General features: G+C 40.4%; 1 protein-coding gene across 2 annotated transcripts in view; it reads right to left on the bottom strand.

Moving 5' to 3' along the window:
• Positions 1–4,917: 4,917 nt before the first annotated feature.
• Positions 4,918–20,511, bottom strand: part of NET1 (neuroepithelial cell transforming 1) — a 72,442-nt gene continuing 56,848 nt past the window's right edge. The window contains exons 1-10 of one of the 2 annotated variants that reach the window (XM_073328878.1): positions 17,036–17,306; positions 10,982–11,089; positions 9,954–10,121; positions 9,039–9,101; positions 8,426–8,522; positions 8,217–8,293; positions 7,354–7,611; positions 6,891–7,061; positions 5,905–6,091; positions 4,918–5,547 (exon numbers count right to left, since the gene is read on the bottom strand). In XM_073328878.1, the coding sequence (XP_073184979.1) occupies positions 5,147–5,547; positions 5,905–6,091; positions 6,891–7,061; positions 7,354–7,611; positions 8,217–8,293; positions 8,426–8,522; positions 9,039–9,101; positions 9,954–10,121; positions 10,982–11,089; positions 17,036–17,128 (1,623 nt within the window). In that variant the 5' untranslated portion in view covers positions 17,129–17,306 and the 3' untranslated portion in view covers positions 4,918–5,146. Of the gene's footprint in view, positions 5,548–5,904; positions 6,092–6,890; positions 7,062–7,353; positions 7,612–8,216; positions 8,294–8,425; positions 8,523–9,038; positions 9,102–9,953; positions 10,122–10,981; positions 11,090–17,035; positions 17,307–20,511 lie in introns of those variants that run through there. The other variant, XM_073328877.2, reaches the window with a different exon arrangement.

Genomic DNA, 20,511 nt, shown 5'->3' with positions numbered 1-20,511 from the left:
GTGACCCAAATCACACAGGGCCTGGTTTTCAGACGCACGGAGCGTTCGGAACCCCAAATGAAGTCAACAGCAGCTGCGGGGCGGGAGAGGTCATGGGAGACGAGATCATGAACTTGCAGCAGCAGGCTCAGTAGAAAGCAAGGTTAGTGCTTGCCCAGGGAAACACCTGCCAGCACCAGTCTCACCTCAGGGTAAGGAGGAGGCCTAACCCCAGCTAGGCCAGAGCAATCCCATTTCACTGATGTAGACAGGACAGCGAGAGTAGCTCCAGCAGACCCGGTTGGATGATGCCCCACGACGCTGCTAAGTCCTTTCTGGTCTCCTGGACAAGGAGCTGGGGCAGCTCATCTAGTCACCAGCTGTGTGGCTAGTTCATCTTCCTCATGCATGGCCAGAAACTTCCAGCCTTAATTACTGACTGAGAAGCAACAACTAAGAACAAAAGTAAAGTTCCCACCCTGGGAGCACAATGTGTGTGTACGTCTCTCTCCTTTAACATGTCAGAGCAGCCCCAAGAAGAAAAGGGCTGTCACACCTGCAAGAGCGGCCGAGTTTTTAAAATATTGTAAAGAGGAGACACACACATTGTAATTTCGAGCTATACACACAGTGATGGTGCTCGGTGCTTCTCTAGCTTCTTCACCCCCCAAGTCTCTGAGTATTATTGGTAAATTCACTTTAAAGGCAAATTATATTCGCTCTTCCCAACTAATTTGCTGTGTGTGACTAACTCAAGACAGCAGACATCTCTTACTTGTTCTGACAGTCACTATCCAGGATTTTCCTGCTCTTCGGAGAGTAGCTGCATGCCATGCCAGCTGAGCTCTTTATGCTCAGCGATTTAAAATGTTCACTTTTCCACAGTGTGGGTTTTTTTGGTTTGCTAACAAGTTGATCTTTCTTCCAGGACATGAACTGCCTGAAGAACAAGATCATCCATTCAAAACCCCACTGGGAAAGACTCCCACATTAGTCACCACCAGTTGTTACTTACACTTGCTTCCAGGAGTTTGCATTTTGCACCCCTACACCAAGTAAAGTGTCTCACTCCTCACATCTCCTCTAACAGCTGGGTAGCTCAGAGGTCAGGTCGCTGCTAGGGCATCACTTTGCAGAAATATTACTGGACTGTCTGATAAAGCTCTTTGCCGAATGTCCTGACACTGTTCTGGGGAAAGAGGCACTGGGCCCTAAGTCCCTCTCCCAACCATGCATATATGTATCCCATTCTTACCCTTCCTTAGAGACTTGCAGATAGTTATCGTTTGTGTCTAACAAAGTATTGAAAAATAAAAGAGATTCCTTTCTAGGTGGTTGCTTTTCAAAATGGGACAGTGAGTTCTTCAGACTGTAAGACAGCAAAATGAGCATCTCTCTTAGTAGTAGTGCTTATGGACCCAAACCGTTGTTTTTGAGTAGACCCATCCGGTTCATAAGACCCTCTCTCCTGTTTATGAGAACTCACACCCTGGCTGGCTCTACACTAAACTTTTTTCCCCAACATGTCTGACAGTTGCTACCTCCCAGGCAGCATGGTCTGGGACAGTAGATGGTTTGCCCATGTCCTCCAACATCTACTCCAACGCTGCTCAGAGCAGATCTAGGTAACACAAGAGCTGAAATACAAACAGCCGAGCTGGAGTAGAACTTCCCCTGTTGATAGCACCAGTAGATCTGCAGCAGTGATCGCAACGATGGGAAATTTTAAGAAAAAAAAAAAATCGAATGTGGCTAGGCCTCTGTGTTTAAAAGCCTGGAGTGAACTTTATAGGAAGTGAAGGTAATTCTGTAACCAGGTAAAGGCAGGGACTATGTTTGTGTTCGCTACAGGGTCCAGGACAATGTCAGTACTCAAATATTAACCCAATCCTAACTACCCAATGCAATATCTGTTGAACGGGTTATATAGAGCCAGTTGTCTTATTCATTGGATGGTCACTGACTTTTCTGAATGGATTGACTATGCCCTGCTCCGTCTGAATTTCATTTTCCAGAGACCACATCGATAGAGCAACTCAATAGATGCTTTTAGATAATCAGTCCCAAAGCTCTGAGAGATTCAGGAATGCCACACCACCTCTCCCTTTGGCTTTCATTAGAAGATTGTGTCTATTTCTTGGTTGGTTGTTTCAATGAGTTATTTATAAATCTTTACCAAGGAAGGATTCTCCCCCCCGGCCCCTCCTCCGAATTTTTACTGAGTGAGTTTGAAAGCAGTATCGGGATCGTTTTTACACCTCAGTGGAATGTCTGTAGAGTTCTCTCTGATATGTCTGGGTCCAATCTGGTTTCAGGGGGATAACTGGAAGCTACCTCCTCTCTCTGATTTCTGGGGGATAACTGGAAGCTACCCTCTCTCTCTGATACTTGGAGAATGCAGAGAAGGGAACTTAAGTGAACTTGGTCCATGATCACACAGTATTGTTTGTTCTCTTTGTTGGTCCCATTAACAAAAAGTATGTCAGTAGAGATGGTTTGCAAATGCTCCCATGTCTGATTGGCAAAGCAAGTACAGTATATCTTTACAGACTGTTCTAAACAAGGCATTCACCTGGTCTAAACAGAGCCAAGTTTAAAAATGACTATGCCGGGTCCACCCCATCCAGGCAAAACATAATTATATCCGTTAGATTAAAATATTTTGTAACCGTCTAGGCTATCCGTTCAACCCCAGAATGCACAGAGCCTTTCGATCTCAGGGAAAAGCCAGGGTGAAAAGAGAATAGAGGGTCTATTGGGGGGCACTGACACCATCATCACTGGTTTAAATAGATACTTTTGCATCTGTACTTCCAGGAGTTGAGAAAATTAAAAACACACTGCTTGAACGGGAGCAATTTGGGTTGTATACCCCTTTATAGAATGAGTTCCGCAAGTGTCATGCATGGAAGCTTGCTGCTGTCAGAGTTCCATTTTGGAACCTCAAACGTAAAGCAGTAAAAACTAGGCTCGTGTCTAGCCAAGTGTTAGGGTTATTGGTGCAAAGCTACTGGGCAATTCGTAGCCTTCCCAGCATTAGACTTCATGAAGTCCTTCGCAAGCTGGAGAGAGGACTTCGATCACAACCAGCAATGGCTCCCAGGAACTGCAGAGCCCACTTCTCAGGTGAGGTGTATTTGACAATGACATTGGTGTTTGCCGATTTACAGCAATGTGCCCTGTCCCTTCTTCTGGGATTGTCAGGCTTGACAAAGCCCTGGCTGGGATGATTTAACTGGGAATTGGTCCTGCTTCGAGCAGGGGGTTGGACTAGATGACCCTCTGGGGTCCCTTCCAACCCTGATATTCTATGATTCTGGCTCCTCATTCTGTAAAACCCCTTGTCATGTGACTAGCTCTTCAGTACACAAGTAGTCCCATTGCTTTGGGTGGGTCCACTTTGAGAGAGGGTTTGTTGAATCAGTAACATATCCTGAAACAAAGAATACTGCTTCCTGAGAGGCATGATATTTGTGATGAGGCGGATTTACTCAGGGATATTTCTACTTCCCCCCTTGCATCAACATACACAATACAAGTGAGATGCTGTCAGGAATTTAATTGTACTTGGCACTTTAAACTGTACAGTACATTTACAGAGAACCACTCATTTTGTTGTGTCTATTTACATTCTTTTCCAATTTTTATCACTGCCGGCCCAACAGCTTGCACATAATAACTCTTTACATCCGAGTTACAGACTCTTGAAGGCTGATTTATGTAATGCTTTAGGAGCCTTATTATCGGCTTTCATTACTGTCTCAATGAAAGGAAAAAACCTTATCGTTTGAATTGCAGCAGTTACCACTTCGTATAATTGTTCCTATGCCATTTTGCAGCATAAGGCTTACTGAATTACTTTCATTCATCCCTATGATTATTAAGGCCACCAAAAATGTGTCAACTTTGTTATCATTACAAGTATAAATACTTGATCACTTTCCATTTCTTCTCTTCATAACATCACATCCTTTCTCTTCTCCATTCTTCTATGACATACAATATACCCTCATGTTTGCCTCCAGAACTGTCTTTCATATTCCGATGAACTTCAGATGTTTCATTTTGCCACATAAAGCAAACAACTTTCTCCTCTGCGCAATTTGCCACTGTCAATGCTTCTCTCCACACAAACCTTCTGCGACACTCTTAAAGCCTTCAGCTCTTATTAACACAGTTGTCTTTCAGTAGTCTAGAGCACACACAAGCCATTTAACTTGCTTATCATAACCAACTCAAAATGCTACACTGAGTGAGTTGTTTTCCCTTATTCCTAGCCGCTCAAAACAGTATGGCTTGGTTTCATTTTGCTAAGTTTTGAATTGACTTTAAAAAACAGAAAGAAAAAAAAAATATATATATATATACACACACACACACACAGAGACATTTTTGAACAAGAAAGATCAAGTACTTAAAGAAAATGCCAAGTTCAAAGTCTCAAAATACAATACATTGAAATAATTAAAAATACAAAACAAAAAGTTCTAAAAAACCCTATTTTAAAATATAAAAAATTAAATACCCGGCAGGTTATGTAAATGAAAATGAGGAATGTACAGTGAGCAAACAAAGATGAAGAGTTCCAGTAGGTAAAATGGAAAACTCATTGAACCTGGGGTCTGTTTTTTAAAACACCGTATTGCATGAAATAAAATAATCCAACACTGCAAAACATGCATCTCATAAGGGCAAGAATACAAAATTGCTCAGCTTTAGTTCTAATTTTAAAGTTCTTTTGCAACATTGATCCAAAAGTTGTGAATGGTGCATAGCCTGAAACTTGCTGGATTTCCCTCAAGGGAGCACATTGACATTATCGCCAATACAGATTACTTGATGTTTTCCCGTTTCAAATACGGTACCATAACACTGCTTTGGAAAACTGAAGTCTACTCTTCAAGTCTGCCATTAAATAACAGTCAAAAGCACGAGAACTTTTGAATCATTGTTTATTTCACACTAAAAATCTCAATCAAGGTTGCCATATCTTCTTCAAAAAACAGACTCCAGCTCAACAGTGTTAACTGCATACCAGTAGCTGCCATTAAAGAAAATACATTTATGTTCAGCAGAGTAATCCCATCATGCTCAGGTTACAAGAAGAAAAATGTACACATTATTTATAAATAAACAGTCCTTCCACTAGGAATTCCCTGGGCTCCTTTTACACTAATGTTTCTTTCCGTTTGCTGCTTAATGGCTTTTCTCTTGTTCTTTTGTGCCCAGATTGTGTTCTGTGTGTTTTCACGCTCTTGGCTTCCTCCGTGTCCATAATGGATCCACACTCGGATGTGTTTTCGTCTAGCTCCATCTGAACTATGCCAGACATAGTGGACTGCCTCCTCTGGACTTTGACGTTGGAGGCAGATGGGTTGTTCTCTTCAGACTCTTCACTGAGCTCGGGCAATTCTTTCAGGTCTGTTGGAGCAGCAGCCCGCTGGAAAGGTGCGATGGCCGTTCTAATACAATTAAACCATTGCTGCTTGTGGAAGATATCATTGGCCTGCAGTGTGTGGGATTGGCCGGAGGAGGGGTCTTGGAACCGAACTCTGAAGATATTTTTAGCTGAAGATAATCATCAGAAAAGGAAAATCAGTTCTGCAAATTAGTACTTAAGGATTCTATTGAGACTACTGTCCTAAACATCTGAACAGCTGTGATTATGGAGGAATTTCTCAAAACATGTGCATTGAACAGAGAATGCAAAGCATCTAGTCTGCACATTTGATTTCCACCATTTCAGACACAATTCACTTATGACGGTGCAAAGGCAGGTCACACACATTTCCTGCCCGCGCTCTGAGCAGGACTTAAAGTGCACACAACAATTCCTAGACCTCCCCGCATGTTAACTAATTCCTTTACACCGAGTGGCTTGACAAGTGTGCATTACTAATGAGGACTAATTGGCTTGTTTTGTACCTTTATCTGAATTGCCAAAAGCCCCTCTGAAGGACCCTCCCATTTTCACATCGCCATCCTGCAGGTCCTCCAGCACCAGCTCCTGAACTGGGATCGGTTGTCTGTACACCTGGTAAGAGTGACGCTCATTACGAGTGACTGGCCGAGTTAAAACCAGGATGTCTTGGAAGAGGAAAACATACAGCTTCTAAAAAAGGAAAAAAACCCAGAGTAGCCTGGTGGAAATGTTTGCATTTATAGTCAGATTAAAACACACTGTTCTCAAAATAGTCACATCACTCTGGGTTGATGCTACACTATCATCAATCCTACCTACATGAACCTCGTTAAATGTCCTGTTATAGTACCTCTGTAGTAATATATGACCCCTGACAATGATGATGTTTTCATAAGACTGTGGGTCTGAATCTGCTCTCTGCGTATGTCCGCTGTTCTTTGTAAAGCTCTATAGGGTGTTCTTGTAAAGCTAGTGCGGTGCTATCAAATGCTGCTGTAATTAAGATGACTTGGAGAGAAGATAAACTGTTGTCACTTCATTTCCACTCAAGTAGCTCTGTGCAGACAGCATTTGTTTGGAAGAGCTAAAGGCCAGATTACATTATTGGGAATGTTATGACACCTTCACAGTAGATGTTAAGACAGGGAAAACTTTTTGATTGAGTGCTAAATGCATAGCATGCTTCCTTTGGTAGTTTTATGCGAATGATTTTGCAATATCTGAAGGCCCTTAGAAACACTGGCAGCAGTCAGCTTTCCTGTAAAATTAAAATAAAGCAAGACATCACATGAATTCTCTTTTTAGGTATTTTTGGATTCGTTAGCATCCTCTAAAATTAGGGCTGAGGGCTTAAAGGATCCCTGCTCTGCTCTGGCTAACAAACAGCTTCAGTCTATCCTTCTCCAGAGGTGGGGATGGAGCAGGAGGAAAGCTCCCAATTTCAAGCTTTCAAATTAACATAAAATACCAATAATCAGACAAAACTTACATGTCCATTCTTATTCTTCAGCTCCCCATGGCACAGTAACACTTTGCTGGCTTCGATTCTAGGGTCCTTCTGCTTCTCGTACAGATATTCCAGCTTGTCAATGTAATACTGACATTCTGATTCTCCCTTCTTCAAGTTGATGTCAGAGAGGACTCCTTGGATTATAGAGATCTATAAAACAAAATGTTTTAAAAGTTTGATTGCATGGGGATTTATGCTTTAGTTTACATTCTTTACATTCATACATTTATGCTTTAGTTTACATTCTTTACATACACTCTGCTATAATAACTAGCTTTGATCCTGTAAGAGCTCAGGACAAATCACCCACTGAATTTCACTGAAGTTCCATTTGCAGGATTGGGCCTGTTTTAAAAAACATACCCCTCCATGATTGAGGATTTAAGAGCTTTCTTATAACCCCAGAGTTATATGGTTACGTAATATCTTCATTATTACTTACTGCTTCTTCCAAAATCTGGACATCAGCATGATCTTTAGGAGTATGTTTAAGAATTTCTTTTAAGAGCAGTGGATATTTCACCAGCCGACTTCGAGGAATATCTAGGAAGCTCCAGAGGTCTAGCTTGCGACTGAAAGGGGATTCAAGACAGCGCTGAAGGAAGTCCTGGACTCTACGGTCTTGCTTCTTCTGATCCAGAAGAGCTTTGGCTGCCAATTGGTTACTGCAGTAACCTTTGTAGGCATTGAGTCCTGGTAACTAAAAGGACAACAGAGCAACATTTATTAGCTCACGAAAGCTCATGCTCAAATAAATTTGTTAGTCTCTAAGGTGCCACAAGTCCTCCTTTTCTTTTCGTGGATACGGACTAACACGGCTGCTACTCTGAAACCATTTATTAGTTAGATTCTCTTGAGGGAAGTATTGACCCATAGAAACATGTCATACTTATGCAGTTGGATTATCTCTTAACAGACTATTTGGTTTGACCTTAAAACGAATTGAAGATTTAAAATTGCATATGTGCAGTTAATTTGTGGGGGGAATGGCTCTGCATCTAGTCCTTTGACGTTTAAGGTTAAACGGTGATAAGAGTCCTGCGATCACCTCACTTATAAAGGGGCCAGAAAAAAAAGACATTGCAAATTTAAGTCATCGCAGGGGTGAAATTCTCGCCCCACTGGTGTCAAAGGACTCCCATTGATTTCAGTGCAGCCAGGGATTTCACTCGAGATCTTTAACATAAGGCAACAAGAGCTTGTTGCTTTGTAGCTACTAACTTCAAACCTCATTTAAACTCATCACAGTTCTAGGTCTTGTTTCCCTGTCAGCTAGTTAGAGTAAATGACCAAAGTGATACTCACCCATTTCACAAGTATGGGCCCAATCTGCTCCACTGTTCCATCAGGTCTTGTTGCTTCTCTGAGCCTTGCCAAGAAGTCTGAAATTTACAAGCAAAAATGGGAAATGTCACAAGCATCTCAGTATGGGTCAGGAAGTCTTTAGGATTTGAATTAGAAAATGCAGATTTTTAACTATTGTCCAAGACTGAAAATTAGGTAGCTGCTCTTACCTTCATGCAGAGGGATATAAGAATCCAAGTCCCCAAATATGTGTGTGAGTTCCTCCTCTGCCATGATAGACAGTTTCAACATGGGGTCATGATAAGCCTGTCAAGGAATAGTGCAAAATTACATCAAGATCCCCCCCAAAAAGGTATTAAATGCAGTGTACAGTTGGGAAAATATTTGTGGATCTACAGTTATTAAGAGCGGGAAGGTCTCATGTGCAGCCTAGGTCTGACCCCGCACTCATGGACGTTAACAGCAACAGTCCCATTGACTTTGAATGCAGAATTGAGCCTTATATACAGGTACCAGGACCACAAAAGTGAAGAAAAGATTCTAGTACCGAAACTGCTCCCAAGATAACTTTTATATGGGGAAAGAGTACCCACAAATATTTGCTGTGGAACTAGATTATTGCAGAGTATACTTTTTCACCCGATTTATTATGAAACAATCCAGTACAATGACTGTAGGACTGTTCACTTCACCATTTTTAATGCAATACACAGTGGGTTCAAAGCATAGTGCTAATCCACACTCTGTTTGCACACATGAAGATGACCTCATTAAGTTTTTATATGTGATCACTGACCATAAGGAAAGAAGAAAAATACTAGCCTTTCTGGCAAGTTTCAGATCCTCAATTAAATCCTGTTCTCCTCTGGACAGTTCATATATTGCCTGAGAGAGAGAGAGAGAGGGCAAGACATTGAGTTATTGCCTCATTTGAGAGAGCAAAGCGGACAATTAAGTCTAGCTGCTCTTTGAACGTGAACACACTGCTATGTTATATACTTTGTACCCCATTTCTGTTCAGTTTTTGATAAAAACCCTAAGTGTGAGTAACAAATCAAAGTCTCTGCATAGTCTGAAACAAGCAAGGTTCTGCTGGCTGAACTCCAGTGTGCCACCTCGGTGTTACAATCCAAAGTAATTCCTCCCTCTTCCTTTGTGCTGAGAAAGGTACACTACTTTTAACTGTGTGAAAACTTTGAAACTAAACGGCCAAACTAAATACTAGCACCTGCCTACTCACGACTTTTGCATATGAAGTGCAGAGATTTACCTGAAAAGAACACGAAGGTCAAAATCCCAGAATTCATTACTCAGTTTCTACTTAGTCAATAGAAGTGCTGCCTAAAAACTAAATATACAAAGGCCTCACCATTTGGCCCTTAACCCACTGTCAAGAGCTTTTAGAGGAAATAATCTGGCCTTAAAAAAAGAACTCTCTAGTCTAAAATTTCAAAAATGGCTAATGATTTTGGATGTGCTGAGCACCACCTTCTGAAAAACGAGGCTCCCTTGAGGCATCTGAAGTTGGGCACTCAACATAACTAATCAATTTAGCAATAGAGTCCTTAATTTTCAGAAAGTTAATACAAGTGGATCATTTCCTCTAAGTCAGGGCATACCACAGAATACAATCACTTTAATAAATAACAATTTCTCCCTCCCCCTTCATCTGCTTCCTCTTCCTCCGAACAGGATAACTAAAGGCACCAAATGCCTAATAGTTGATTGACAGCCTACCTCCTGGCGTTTAATTTCTTTGGTGCTCAGAGTCTCTTTCATGTTGACATCTAACATCTCTGACCAAAGGACACTGTTTCTTCTTTTAGGAGGTGTTGGGGCGGCAGATCTGCTACATGACTTCTGGGAACAGCCGGGGGATTTGCTGTCACCACGGAGGGAAAATGACTATTGGAGGGGGAAAAAAAATATATGAAAAGTTTATTTCTTGCAGATGTACGTAAGTGTCATCCATACACCACTCCCAACCCCCCTTTGCCCTTCCTCTACCGCCAAGAACAGGAAGACACACTCAGAAGACGCTTTTCCTCAAGTAAAAGGAGTATTTCATAACTGATGATAAAGCCCTATGATCTGCAACTGCCAGACTCTTTCCTCACATCCCTCTCATCACACTGTGAACCAGAATTGCTTCTGGAGGAGGAAAAAAATGGAGACTGAAATCTATTTACAAGGCACAATGAAGCGCATAAATTAAGACTAATTCCACCTCTGGGTTCTGGTGACGCTAACAATCTCTAGTGTTTTGCAATGTCTCTACATCTGGGTTATAGATCTAGGTCTAATGTAACTCTGTGTTTAAGCACACACTATAATGCATACCATGTACATTACTAGAATATACACTGATTTGTGTATCAGTTGACTCCCTCCTTTTAAGCTGGTTTATTCCTTCCCCCTTCCTAAACTGCAAGCAACATGGATATTTTATACTACTTAAATAAAACCAACAGAAGCAGCAAACTCTTCACCCCTCTCAATGTGCTTGCATTGCTCAGGAGCATAGAAGAGGTCATTCCTGGAGCACATCAGATTTGATCTGCATTTAGGGACCTCGTAGCACTTAAGAGTTACTTATCAGGTGTGCATTCAAGGGAGCTTTTTTCACCATGAGCTAGGGGTGGTTTAGGAACCAGCAGCTCCTTTCTGCGCACTGATTTGGTATGGGTCAGTTTCCCAAGAGATGCCTTGAAATTATGGCATCAATTCCACAGGGCATATTGCTTCCATATTCACATATTCTTTACCTGTATTGTCTGACCAAAACGCCGGACTGCACCATTTCTTACAGGGGAGATCAAGTTCGCCAAGGATGTGACCCGAGCTAGAGGTCGAATCCGCTTATTACTTGGCTCCTGTAAGTTATAAACAAAAAAAGAACACATTGTACTGACTGTGGTTTACTTAGCCTTGATGTATCAATGCTGCCCAGGCTTGTTTAAGGCATAAGCAGATTTATAGTTTCAAAATAGAGAAAAGCACAATGCTTTGAAGCAGTCATCCCCCTTAAAGTCGAACCTGACACTGTCAATATTTAAACATGAAGGTCACACTCAAGTTGCAAACAAGTTCTTCAGTGTTGCAAGAGACAAGGATTATTATAATCCATTATAATCAGGATGTTCAAAATTAGCTTTGAACAGTAAATAGACAAGACTCAGAATGGCTTCACTTTTTTTGTGAACAGTTGGAGATACACTAGCTGAGTCGCAGCCGAAATGTAACTTGTCACCACCCCATTGATTGAGCTATGGCAAATTTACACCAGATGAGGATCTGCCCTTTTAGTGTTAGAACTGAGTGTTTTCTCCCAAGGAGAACATGGATTCCATTGTTTTATTTTGTTTTGGAGGCAGGAGGCATAAAGAACAACCAGAGCGCAAGACAGTTTTATGTAGTGAGTATAACAAATGGCAGATGTATTACATGCTGGACATCCCAGTGAAGCACAGGTAAATATGGAGGGAGAAGTCAGCTGATTAAATTTAAAGCCCTCAGCCTAGGATCTATTTTTCTAAAATGAGAACAGATTCTCTTTCGTATCATTTAACTCCGAAAAACAAAGTTGTTGATTTTGCAGAACACTGATTTGTACAACGAGTCTCATCAATAAATATTAAAAAATTCTGTTCCAGTGGAAGCACCTCCATAGATAGAAAGTCATCATCTCATTGCAGCCTGTAGGCTCTTAACATCAGATATGATTTTAATAAAATAATCAAGCTAGGGTAATTACAAAATACGGTTCCTGATACAGAGAAACTGTCCGAAAGGAAAGATATGCACAATGGGAGGTAAGGCAAAGATGGAATGAAAGTTTGATGCTAGAAGAAAAACTGCAAGACAGGCAAAGTATTCTGTTATACATAAAAATAATTGCAAGTTACATATCTATAGTGAATGACACTCTGAAATTGACTGCCGGATCACAGTGATACTTCAGTTAAGGTTTACTATTGTTATGTTTACTTTAAAAGAAGGTTTAGACAACCAATGTAATGAGTTAACCTAATTAGCTATTTTATCAAGGTCTTATCAGCCACTTTTGGTTAATTATGGTGGATTCATCCCTAGTAAGCAGAAAGAGAATAAGGTGGAGAATGAAAAGATTACATAAGTGATTGAGATAGGGGCCCCTATGGTCTCCATTTCCTGTCTCAGATTGCGAAGAAAGTACCTAAAGCCATAGACATTCTTTGCTTCTGTGTAGTAAGGGTAGGGACAAAAACCAAAGAAGGAGAAAAGGAACATATGGCACTGGATTTGGATCACATTTGCCATGGTGGGAATCAGGAAGAGTGCCACTCAAGGCAGAGGAGTTACACTGGGGTAAAACCTGTGTAAAGGAGATCAGACTGAGGCCACACTATGAATAGCAATCAGATCTTCCCATATACAATATTAAGCAAGAGATGACTGAGGGGAAGATATAAATGAAGTCTTTAGAGCTGTAGGGGAAAAAAGCACCACTTAATTTCAGTAGGAACAGGGGCATCAACTATAGCATGAAAATAATTTCAGCACAGTATAAGATAGCTGAGGCCACATTCACACGTGCCACATTCTAACAATCTTAAAACAACTAAGATATTACAAAAAGAAAAGGAGTACTTGTGGCACCTTAGAGACTAACCAATTTATTTGGGCATGAGCTTTCGTGAGCTACAGCTCACTTCATCGGATGCATGCCGTGGAAACTGCAGCAGACTTTATTTATACACAGAGAATATGAAAAAATACAGTATCAGAAAAGAGCTGCAAACAAAATGACATTAAGACTAGGAAGTTGGTTATCCATTTCATTTATGCTGAACATACTGGTTATGTCCCAGTGACCATTATTTGCAACGGAAGACCCATTTAACAGTACTAAATACACAGAGTCCATCAGCAAAGAGATCATTCAAACGTTTAGAAAGCTCTGGCCCATATTCTTTGGAAGAGACGGCACCTTAATGAATTATAAAAGTTTCTGAAGGGAGCATTGGGATGGATTCTACAGTTCTATTTAACTTTATATCAAAGTACCAGAATGAAGCTAAGAAAGGCTTGAGAGTTAGTGAGGAACATAAGCAGAATTTATACAGACATTAACCAAATATGCAGATCTACCAAGAACAGAAATACAAATGAGATGAGAAGGAAGAATATGGCAGTGAAAATGAATAGTGTAAGAAATCTCAGTGTTTCAGATGAGATGTTTGTATAATATTTCTCAACTCACTCTGATAAAGGGTCAAAGGAGCAGCCTTTCTAGATCTGAGATACAATGACACAGTATATGCACTAATGCACACATGTGAATGCCTTTGCAGCACATCTGTGCGAGACTGAAGTGACACATGCATATGCACAAGGCCTGGCAGAAGGCATTCCTTTCCATTTGCTAAGACGGTACAAAGGAGCTCCCTGTTTGAATGGATTTATAAATTACCACTCTTTAGAACAGATAAATTGATACAAACTGAGACATGCCAACACTAGTGTGAAGTGAAAACAGCAAAAGTACTTCTCTTTCTTAAACAAAGAATAAAGCCATACACCCCAAAGTACTCCTGTGCATTAAGGAAGAATGAATTTTGCACAAACCATCACCAGTAACAAATTAGCACAATCAGAAAGCTTTCTAGATAAACTTGCCCTCCACCAAGGAATTCAAAGCCAGAGAGCCTTGGCTACATGAAGAAGGAAAGATTGCCCAAAACAGAAACCACCATAACACCACAAACTTAGTTTAGCAAAAACCTGTTTTCCTTCTTCAAAGGATAAATACTGCATTTTGCCATGCTCTCTGTATGTCAGCTTTGGGTTTAACTCCACATTGGGCCAAGTTCATACCTGGGGTAAACTCCATTAGTTTCAATTTAGTTTATATTAGGGATGATATTAGCTCAGTATTTAAAAGTACTGCATTTGGAAACAGTATAGCTCATTGTTGGGTAGCTCTACTTACGGAAATCTACAGTTTCAAGAAAAAACTAACATTTATTAAACTTTCTTGGGTTTTAGTTCAGCATCAGTGCTGCAATAGTTAACAGCATGTCTCTTTCCATTTGAAAAACCAGTTTTTCCAGGCCTTTTTGTTTGTTTGTTTGTTTTAAACAAAGTATCTGGGCTAGACATTGCAGGCAAAGATTTCAGGTTGAAAGCAATGTTTCCACTTTCCATTCAGAAGGTAGAAGAAGCAGAGAACAATTAGGAGTTTCCAAGACCTTTTCCTTCACAGGTACAAATGTGTCACATTTTAAAAAGCCACATTTTGTAGCTGATTCAGTCCAAAGTGGTTTCTGTTTTCTTTAAGTGCAAAAGGAATTAAAATGTTAAGAGCCTGCACTGTGTACAATATTTCCTCCACAGCAATTATTACTATTTTTACAAGGATCATGTACTACATCATCAGGTGTAGTTATACATTCCACATACAAGGGCATACAAACATGGGAAAAGCTGGTGAGAAATTGAAAAAATATTCACAGCCCAAATTACTGCCAAATGTTACCAGCAAGATTCAAAAGGGACTGAACTCACTAGTTTAAATATGGTCTCTGTCAGAAGTGTAGAGATGTAATTGCTATCTGAGAATTATTTAAAGATTTATGTGCAACGAGTCTGCTTGAGCTCAGTCCAGTTCTTAGCAGATAGTTGTCCACATCTCAAACTGAGTTTCAGCAGAGGCCAAGTATTGAATAAATTAAACCACCTTCTCACTTCCTTGTAGTGAAAAAGGTGATCACGGTGGAGGGGGAAGCATTGTGCTGTACCTCTTTGGTGGATGAAGGACTTCCCCTGGCTGGCGACAGCAACTGAGTACCTGGCCCAAACACTAAAATTCACTTAAAGTAATTACTGACAGCCCAAACCAGAAATAATAATTACATGTCCAATATGCAGCCTAACATATAAATACATACAAGGATACAGATTTATTCCTTACACTGTTTTTAACCTTGTTTATTTCACAACTCTCTCAGCATCTAGTTTTTCTTATATATTATGAAATGACAGTAGTGACTCCTTAGCTGAGGTTGCATTTAAGTTTCTCTACTTAAAGCAGGATTATAAATGTTTTAGAAACTGACACTAAAAGAACTTTAATAGTTTAACTTTAAACTTGTGTCAAATAGATTTTTACTACAGAATTGACATTTTTGTAATGTACATCTCTTAACAAGATGATACCGTAGGCAGTACATTTCTACTGGATTGCTGGACTTGTGCCTTGCGTCAACACACGAGGTATGCAATAATCCTCCAGGAATGCAATAGGGCTGACTTACACAACATTAAAGTTTTGTTTTTTTTTTTAAAATAACCTTACTTGTTTACACACATAGTAAACACCTTAATAGAAAAAACATCTGCAAAGCAGCCAATAAGAAATAATGCGTGAGTCATTAAATAGCACGGTTTTAGAAAAAGTCTTATGGAGGAAACAAACCCAGTTTAGGGCCTGATCCTGCGAGCATGCCCTTAACTTTACTCATACAAGTAGTCCCAGTGACTCCAAGGGGACTACTCACATGAGCAACATTACTCAGAGGCATACATTGTTGTAGGATCAGGCCTTTACACATTTAGGATAAAATATTCAAAAAATGTCTAAGTGACTTAGATGCCTAAGTCCCATTTTTAAAAGTGACTTAGGTGCTTCTAAATCACTTAAGTTCATAGTGCTTTTGAAAGTTTTACCCATCAGATTTAAGTTTATGGGATTCTATAAGATTGTCCTAAATCTTTCTTAAGTTTTTTTTATTTTCATACTACACTAAAAACAAACACTTAATGAAAGACAAAATAAAACTAATTCTCAAGGTATGGAAGAGAAACAGTATAACCAATCATCGGCAGAAAAACAAAACCATGAAACACCACTGATCATAAATTCTTAATTTTATGCTCTCATGTTAGCATTAAACAACGCTTCAAAAATACTTAAACTTACTATAAAGATCTGGAAGAAGTACCACAAGATGCCAGCTTTTAGCTAAAACAGAATTATTAGAATTTTTTTAAAAGAATGCTTTAATCTTTCTAATCTCTAACAAAAATAAAAATACATAAAAACTCTGAATCCTGTGTCCTTAAAGTCCTATTCCAGCAAAAAAGAAAAAGATATTTAAAATTTCCACAAAGTAATTCTATCCATATAATTCCTTGAGGTCAAAATTAAAATAAAGTCCAGACTAAGCAGTGTCCAAGACAGATAAGCCACAGGTTTAAACTGTTTCCTGTTAGAGGAAGGGTACAAAATACAAACTTGGCAGAATATAAAAAGGCAGACCTCTCCGCTGCAATTTTCTGTTTTCTCGATCTACCTCAGCTACTAAGGAAGTTTTTCTGAACATAGTCCTGTGAAAACTGTCATTAAAGCAGAAGTCTAATACAAATTAAAAATTAATCCACATACAGCAGAAAATAAACAGGTGTTCTATCTGTATCAGATATGGCAAGTTCCAAAGTCTGCTGTGCTAACCGACTTCGGTTTGGAAGTCAGAGTCTAACCAGCCAGAGTACACGTACAGAACTACTAGATTCAGTACTCATTACTACTTCCTAGCTTGTAAAGTCTTTAAGGCTACGTTGGTACAGTGCCTAGCACAATGGAGTCCTGTTCCCAATTGCCCCCTCGGCGTTAGCATAATAAGCAGGATAAGTGCTGGAGCAGTTTTGCCATAAGAAGGATTAATCTTCTAACACACAACAGTTGACAAGAGACAAAAAAGTCAAAGGAAAGCTGGTAGAATTTGGACCGGTTCACCATAAATCACACCAGGCAGCAGTGCCAGAAAGGGTCGCCTTACCTCTTGTTCTCTGAAAGATTGATTCTGAGCATCTAGGACTCGAATGGTCCTTTTAATCGGAAGGAGACCTCCAACTTCATCATGAGCCACCATGCTGTCTCCTGCCTTCAGAAGCTTTACTTTTAATCCACGTCCGCAGCGTTTCCACTGCTACTTCACTATAAACTCCGCTCCGGAGCTCTCAGAAACCTGCGGGAGGGTCCCGCTCATGTTTCCATGGGATAGCACAGCCCGCCTTGTGAGCTGGGAGTTCAAAGCACGCAGACCTCAAGGCAGCGGGAGGGGCAGGAACATATGTTTCATGGGCGTGCTCCCGCGGAGTCGTGTATCATTCGTGAACTGACCGTTAATGACACACCTACGCCTCTCCGTTTACACGCTGGGGGGGACATCTTTTGTACCCGGAGTTGAAAAGCTGGTTTCTTCCCCCTCCGACATGAAGGAGTGTAACAAGTTTTACTAAAGAGGAATGCTTTGCTTCAGAGGCAGATTCTCAGCTGGAGTAGTGTAATTCCTAGATCCAAGCTAAGAGAGAGCTAAGCCAGCTGGAGCAGCATTTCAATACTTTTCTAAACTTAAAGATAGGCATTGCTATGCCAAGTCAATCTAATCTGAGATCCTGCCTCTGATACCAGCCAGTACATAACACTTCAGAGGTTAGTAGAAAATTAAAATAAATAGGGATGCATGCTAAATGCCTCCATTTGGAGGGACTCTGCTTGCTACTTTGTCCCTTCCAACCAAAAAGCCCTGAGTCCTAATCCAATGCATTTCAATGGAGTTGAAAGGTGTGGCCCTATTTAAATGTGAGCAGGTATTAGAAAAGCCTTCCAACAGAGCTAATTATTCTTGCACTAAATAAAGGAGAAGAGGCAGGGGTAAATCCGCCACAGGCAAACAGACTGCATCCCAAAAGGGAAGGTTGGATTATCCACCCATCTAACATTGCAGCTGTGCCAGTTAAAATGAATGCAAGTCTAAATGATTTTATCATCACTTTCTTAAAAGCCTGCTTACACTGTCACCCTGATATCAAGTAGCAGTGAATTCCACAAGTTGAATATATGGCACATAAAGCAATAATTTCCTTTTCTCTCGGGTAAGAGTTGCCTTAGTGTCACAAAAAGAAAAAGGAGGACTTGTGGCACCTTAGAGACTAACCAATTTATTTGAGCATGAGCTTTCGTGAGCTACAGCTCACTTCATCGGATGCAGAATACAGACTAACACGGCTGCTACTTTGAAACCTGTCTTAGTGTCACAGTCGCTCCCCACACTAGAATTCTTTTTTCTAAAACTGCAGTAGGGGAAGTTTAGGGGTGATTATTACTGGCTGTTTTCAACTACCAATCCAGTTAACAATTGGATTGCAACCAAACAAATTCACCCTCCCCAGAGATTGTTGCGAATTCCTCTTCTGCCAAACCCCCATTATTTGTCACACTCTCTCCTTCCACTTCTTTTTGTCCAGGTCTCTCTCAGGATTTATCCCCTTGCACCTCCAACCCTGACACCATACATCAGGAATCTCTCTCCCTCCGGCTGAGATAAACCAGGTTTCTTTCCATAGTGGCAGGCTGTGTGGAAAGTTCTGTGGAGCTATGGAAGAGGGGTTGCATTTTTTATATTTATAATGAATGCTGGGAAGATTTTTTTCCCTTCAAACCCGGCCTTCTTTTCTGCCTTCATAGTCTGTTTTTTTTTTTACAAAAATAGTTGAAAAATGCAGATCTGATACTGATGTTCACAGCAGATTCTATGGACAACTGGAGAACCACTGGGATTCTGACATCACAGAACTAAGTGGAACCTGAGCAACTGAGAGCAGGGATTTTTACTAAGACTGTTCAAAACTTCTATTTTCCATTTGGTTTTTCATAACAGCTATTGAACCTGCCTGCCTAACGATCAGTTGGAATAAGAACACTGAAAAATTTCACACTGCTTGGAAGGCTCCCAGTCCACTTGGCTACTCCAAGGCAAGTGTCAAATGAGAACAAGGAAGATTTAATATTTCTAAAGTAGGGGGGGGAGGGGGAAACTTTAAAAGGTCAGAACTTCTATATACAACAAAAGGAAGCAAAGAAAGATCAGATGCTTTTTTTCTCCCCTTTGAAGTCACCTCGAACTCTTCCACACCCTCATAGGCCAAGTCTGCACTAGAAGCTTTTGCTGGTATAGTAATGTCAGTTAGGGGTGTTTTTTGGCAACATTTCTATACCGGTAAAAGCCCTAGTGTGTTATACCCACAGGAAAATGCTTTTTTGCCAGCACAGCTTATTTCACTTAGAGAAATGGTATAAATTATACCAGCAAAATCACCCTTTTGCCAGTATATCCTGCATCTACACTAGGAGGGTTTGCCAGCATTAGCTATACCAGCAAACTGTTCCCAGCACAACCCTGGTCATTATCATTTGGATTTTTCAGTCAGATTAGATAGTGGTTGCTATATGGTAGAGCTTTCTGCCAGCCCATGCTGGCCTAGGAAACAATGCTTCAACCTTGGTTCCCAACTTGGAAGCACAACCAATAGACCCCTTGGAAGCAAACCCCTTCCATGTTCGACTCCCTCCATCACTCTCCACTTTGGTACTCCCCTACAGAGATCTCCCCTCAACAGAGGATCCTTGTCTATTTCACTCTGCTTCATTTTTATGCAGGAGCAGAATAGATGATATTCTCCACTGAAGGATTCTTGTGCTCACTAAAGAGTCATAGATTACAGATTCTAAAGCCAGAAAGGACCAAGATGTGATCATCTAGTCTTATCTATATGGCACAGGCCACAGAACTTCCCCCAAATAATTCCTAGAGCAGATCTTTTAGAGATGCAGTGAGTAGGTCTGGCGGATCCACAGGATTTTTACAATCCCAGATGCAATCTAAATCTTTTATATGGGAATGTCATTTTTCAGTAGTTTATTTCCATTTAGTGCATACAGACACTTTGCCATTTTTAGAAAACCAAATGCCCAATGAAGCAGACTGCTGGGTAGCAAGTAGACATCTTTGTTCAGTTATCCAGTTAGACTTGCTCTTTTGAAGCTTCTCATAATCCCCAATTTCTCCTTTATCCAAGTAGTTTTGTGTAGCCAGAAAGTTTTACTGATGAAGTATAATCAGGAATTGGATGTGGTGGGCATTGAACACTATTGGTCCTGATACCACTTCCTGAGGAATTCCAATGGTAGCTTCTCCCCACTGGAAGGAACAGTCATTAATAGATTTAAATGTTTAAGAACTGCACAGAATTAACAAAGAAAAGGTTCTGATATGGACAGTCAAACAAGAGGACGCATTATGTGGAATCTGGTATTTAAATTATTAATTAGTAGCTTAGAACAATATTCTGCATCTTGAAAGCACTTTAGAAAGTCTTGCATACATTGTTATTCAAGTGCTAAATAGCATTTCTTATTACAGAGCCTCAGGGAAAGGACCTGGTGCCATATATTACTGAAGCATATGACTCA

Source organism: Lepidochelys kempii, chromosome 1, assembly GCF_965140285.1.
Source record: "Lepidochelys kempii isolate rLepKem1 chromosome 1, rLepKem1.hap1, whole genome shotgun sequence".
NCBI classification, from domain to species: Eukaryota; Metazoa; Chordata; order Testudines; family Cheloniidae; genus Lepidochelys; species Lepidochelys kempii.
Note: the sequence above shows the minus strand (reverse complement) of the source record. Positions and strands in the feature narration are given on the sequence as shown.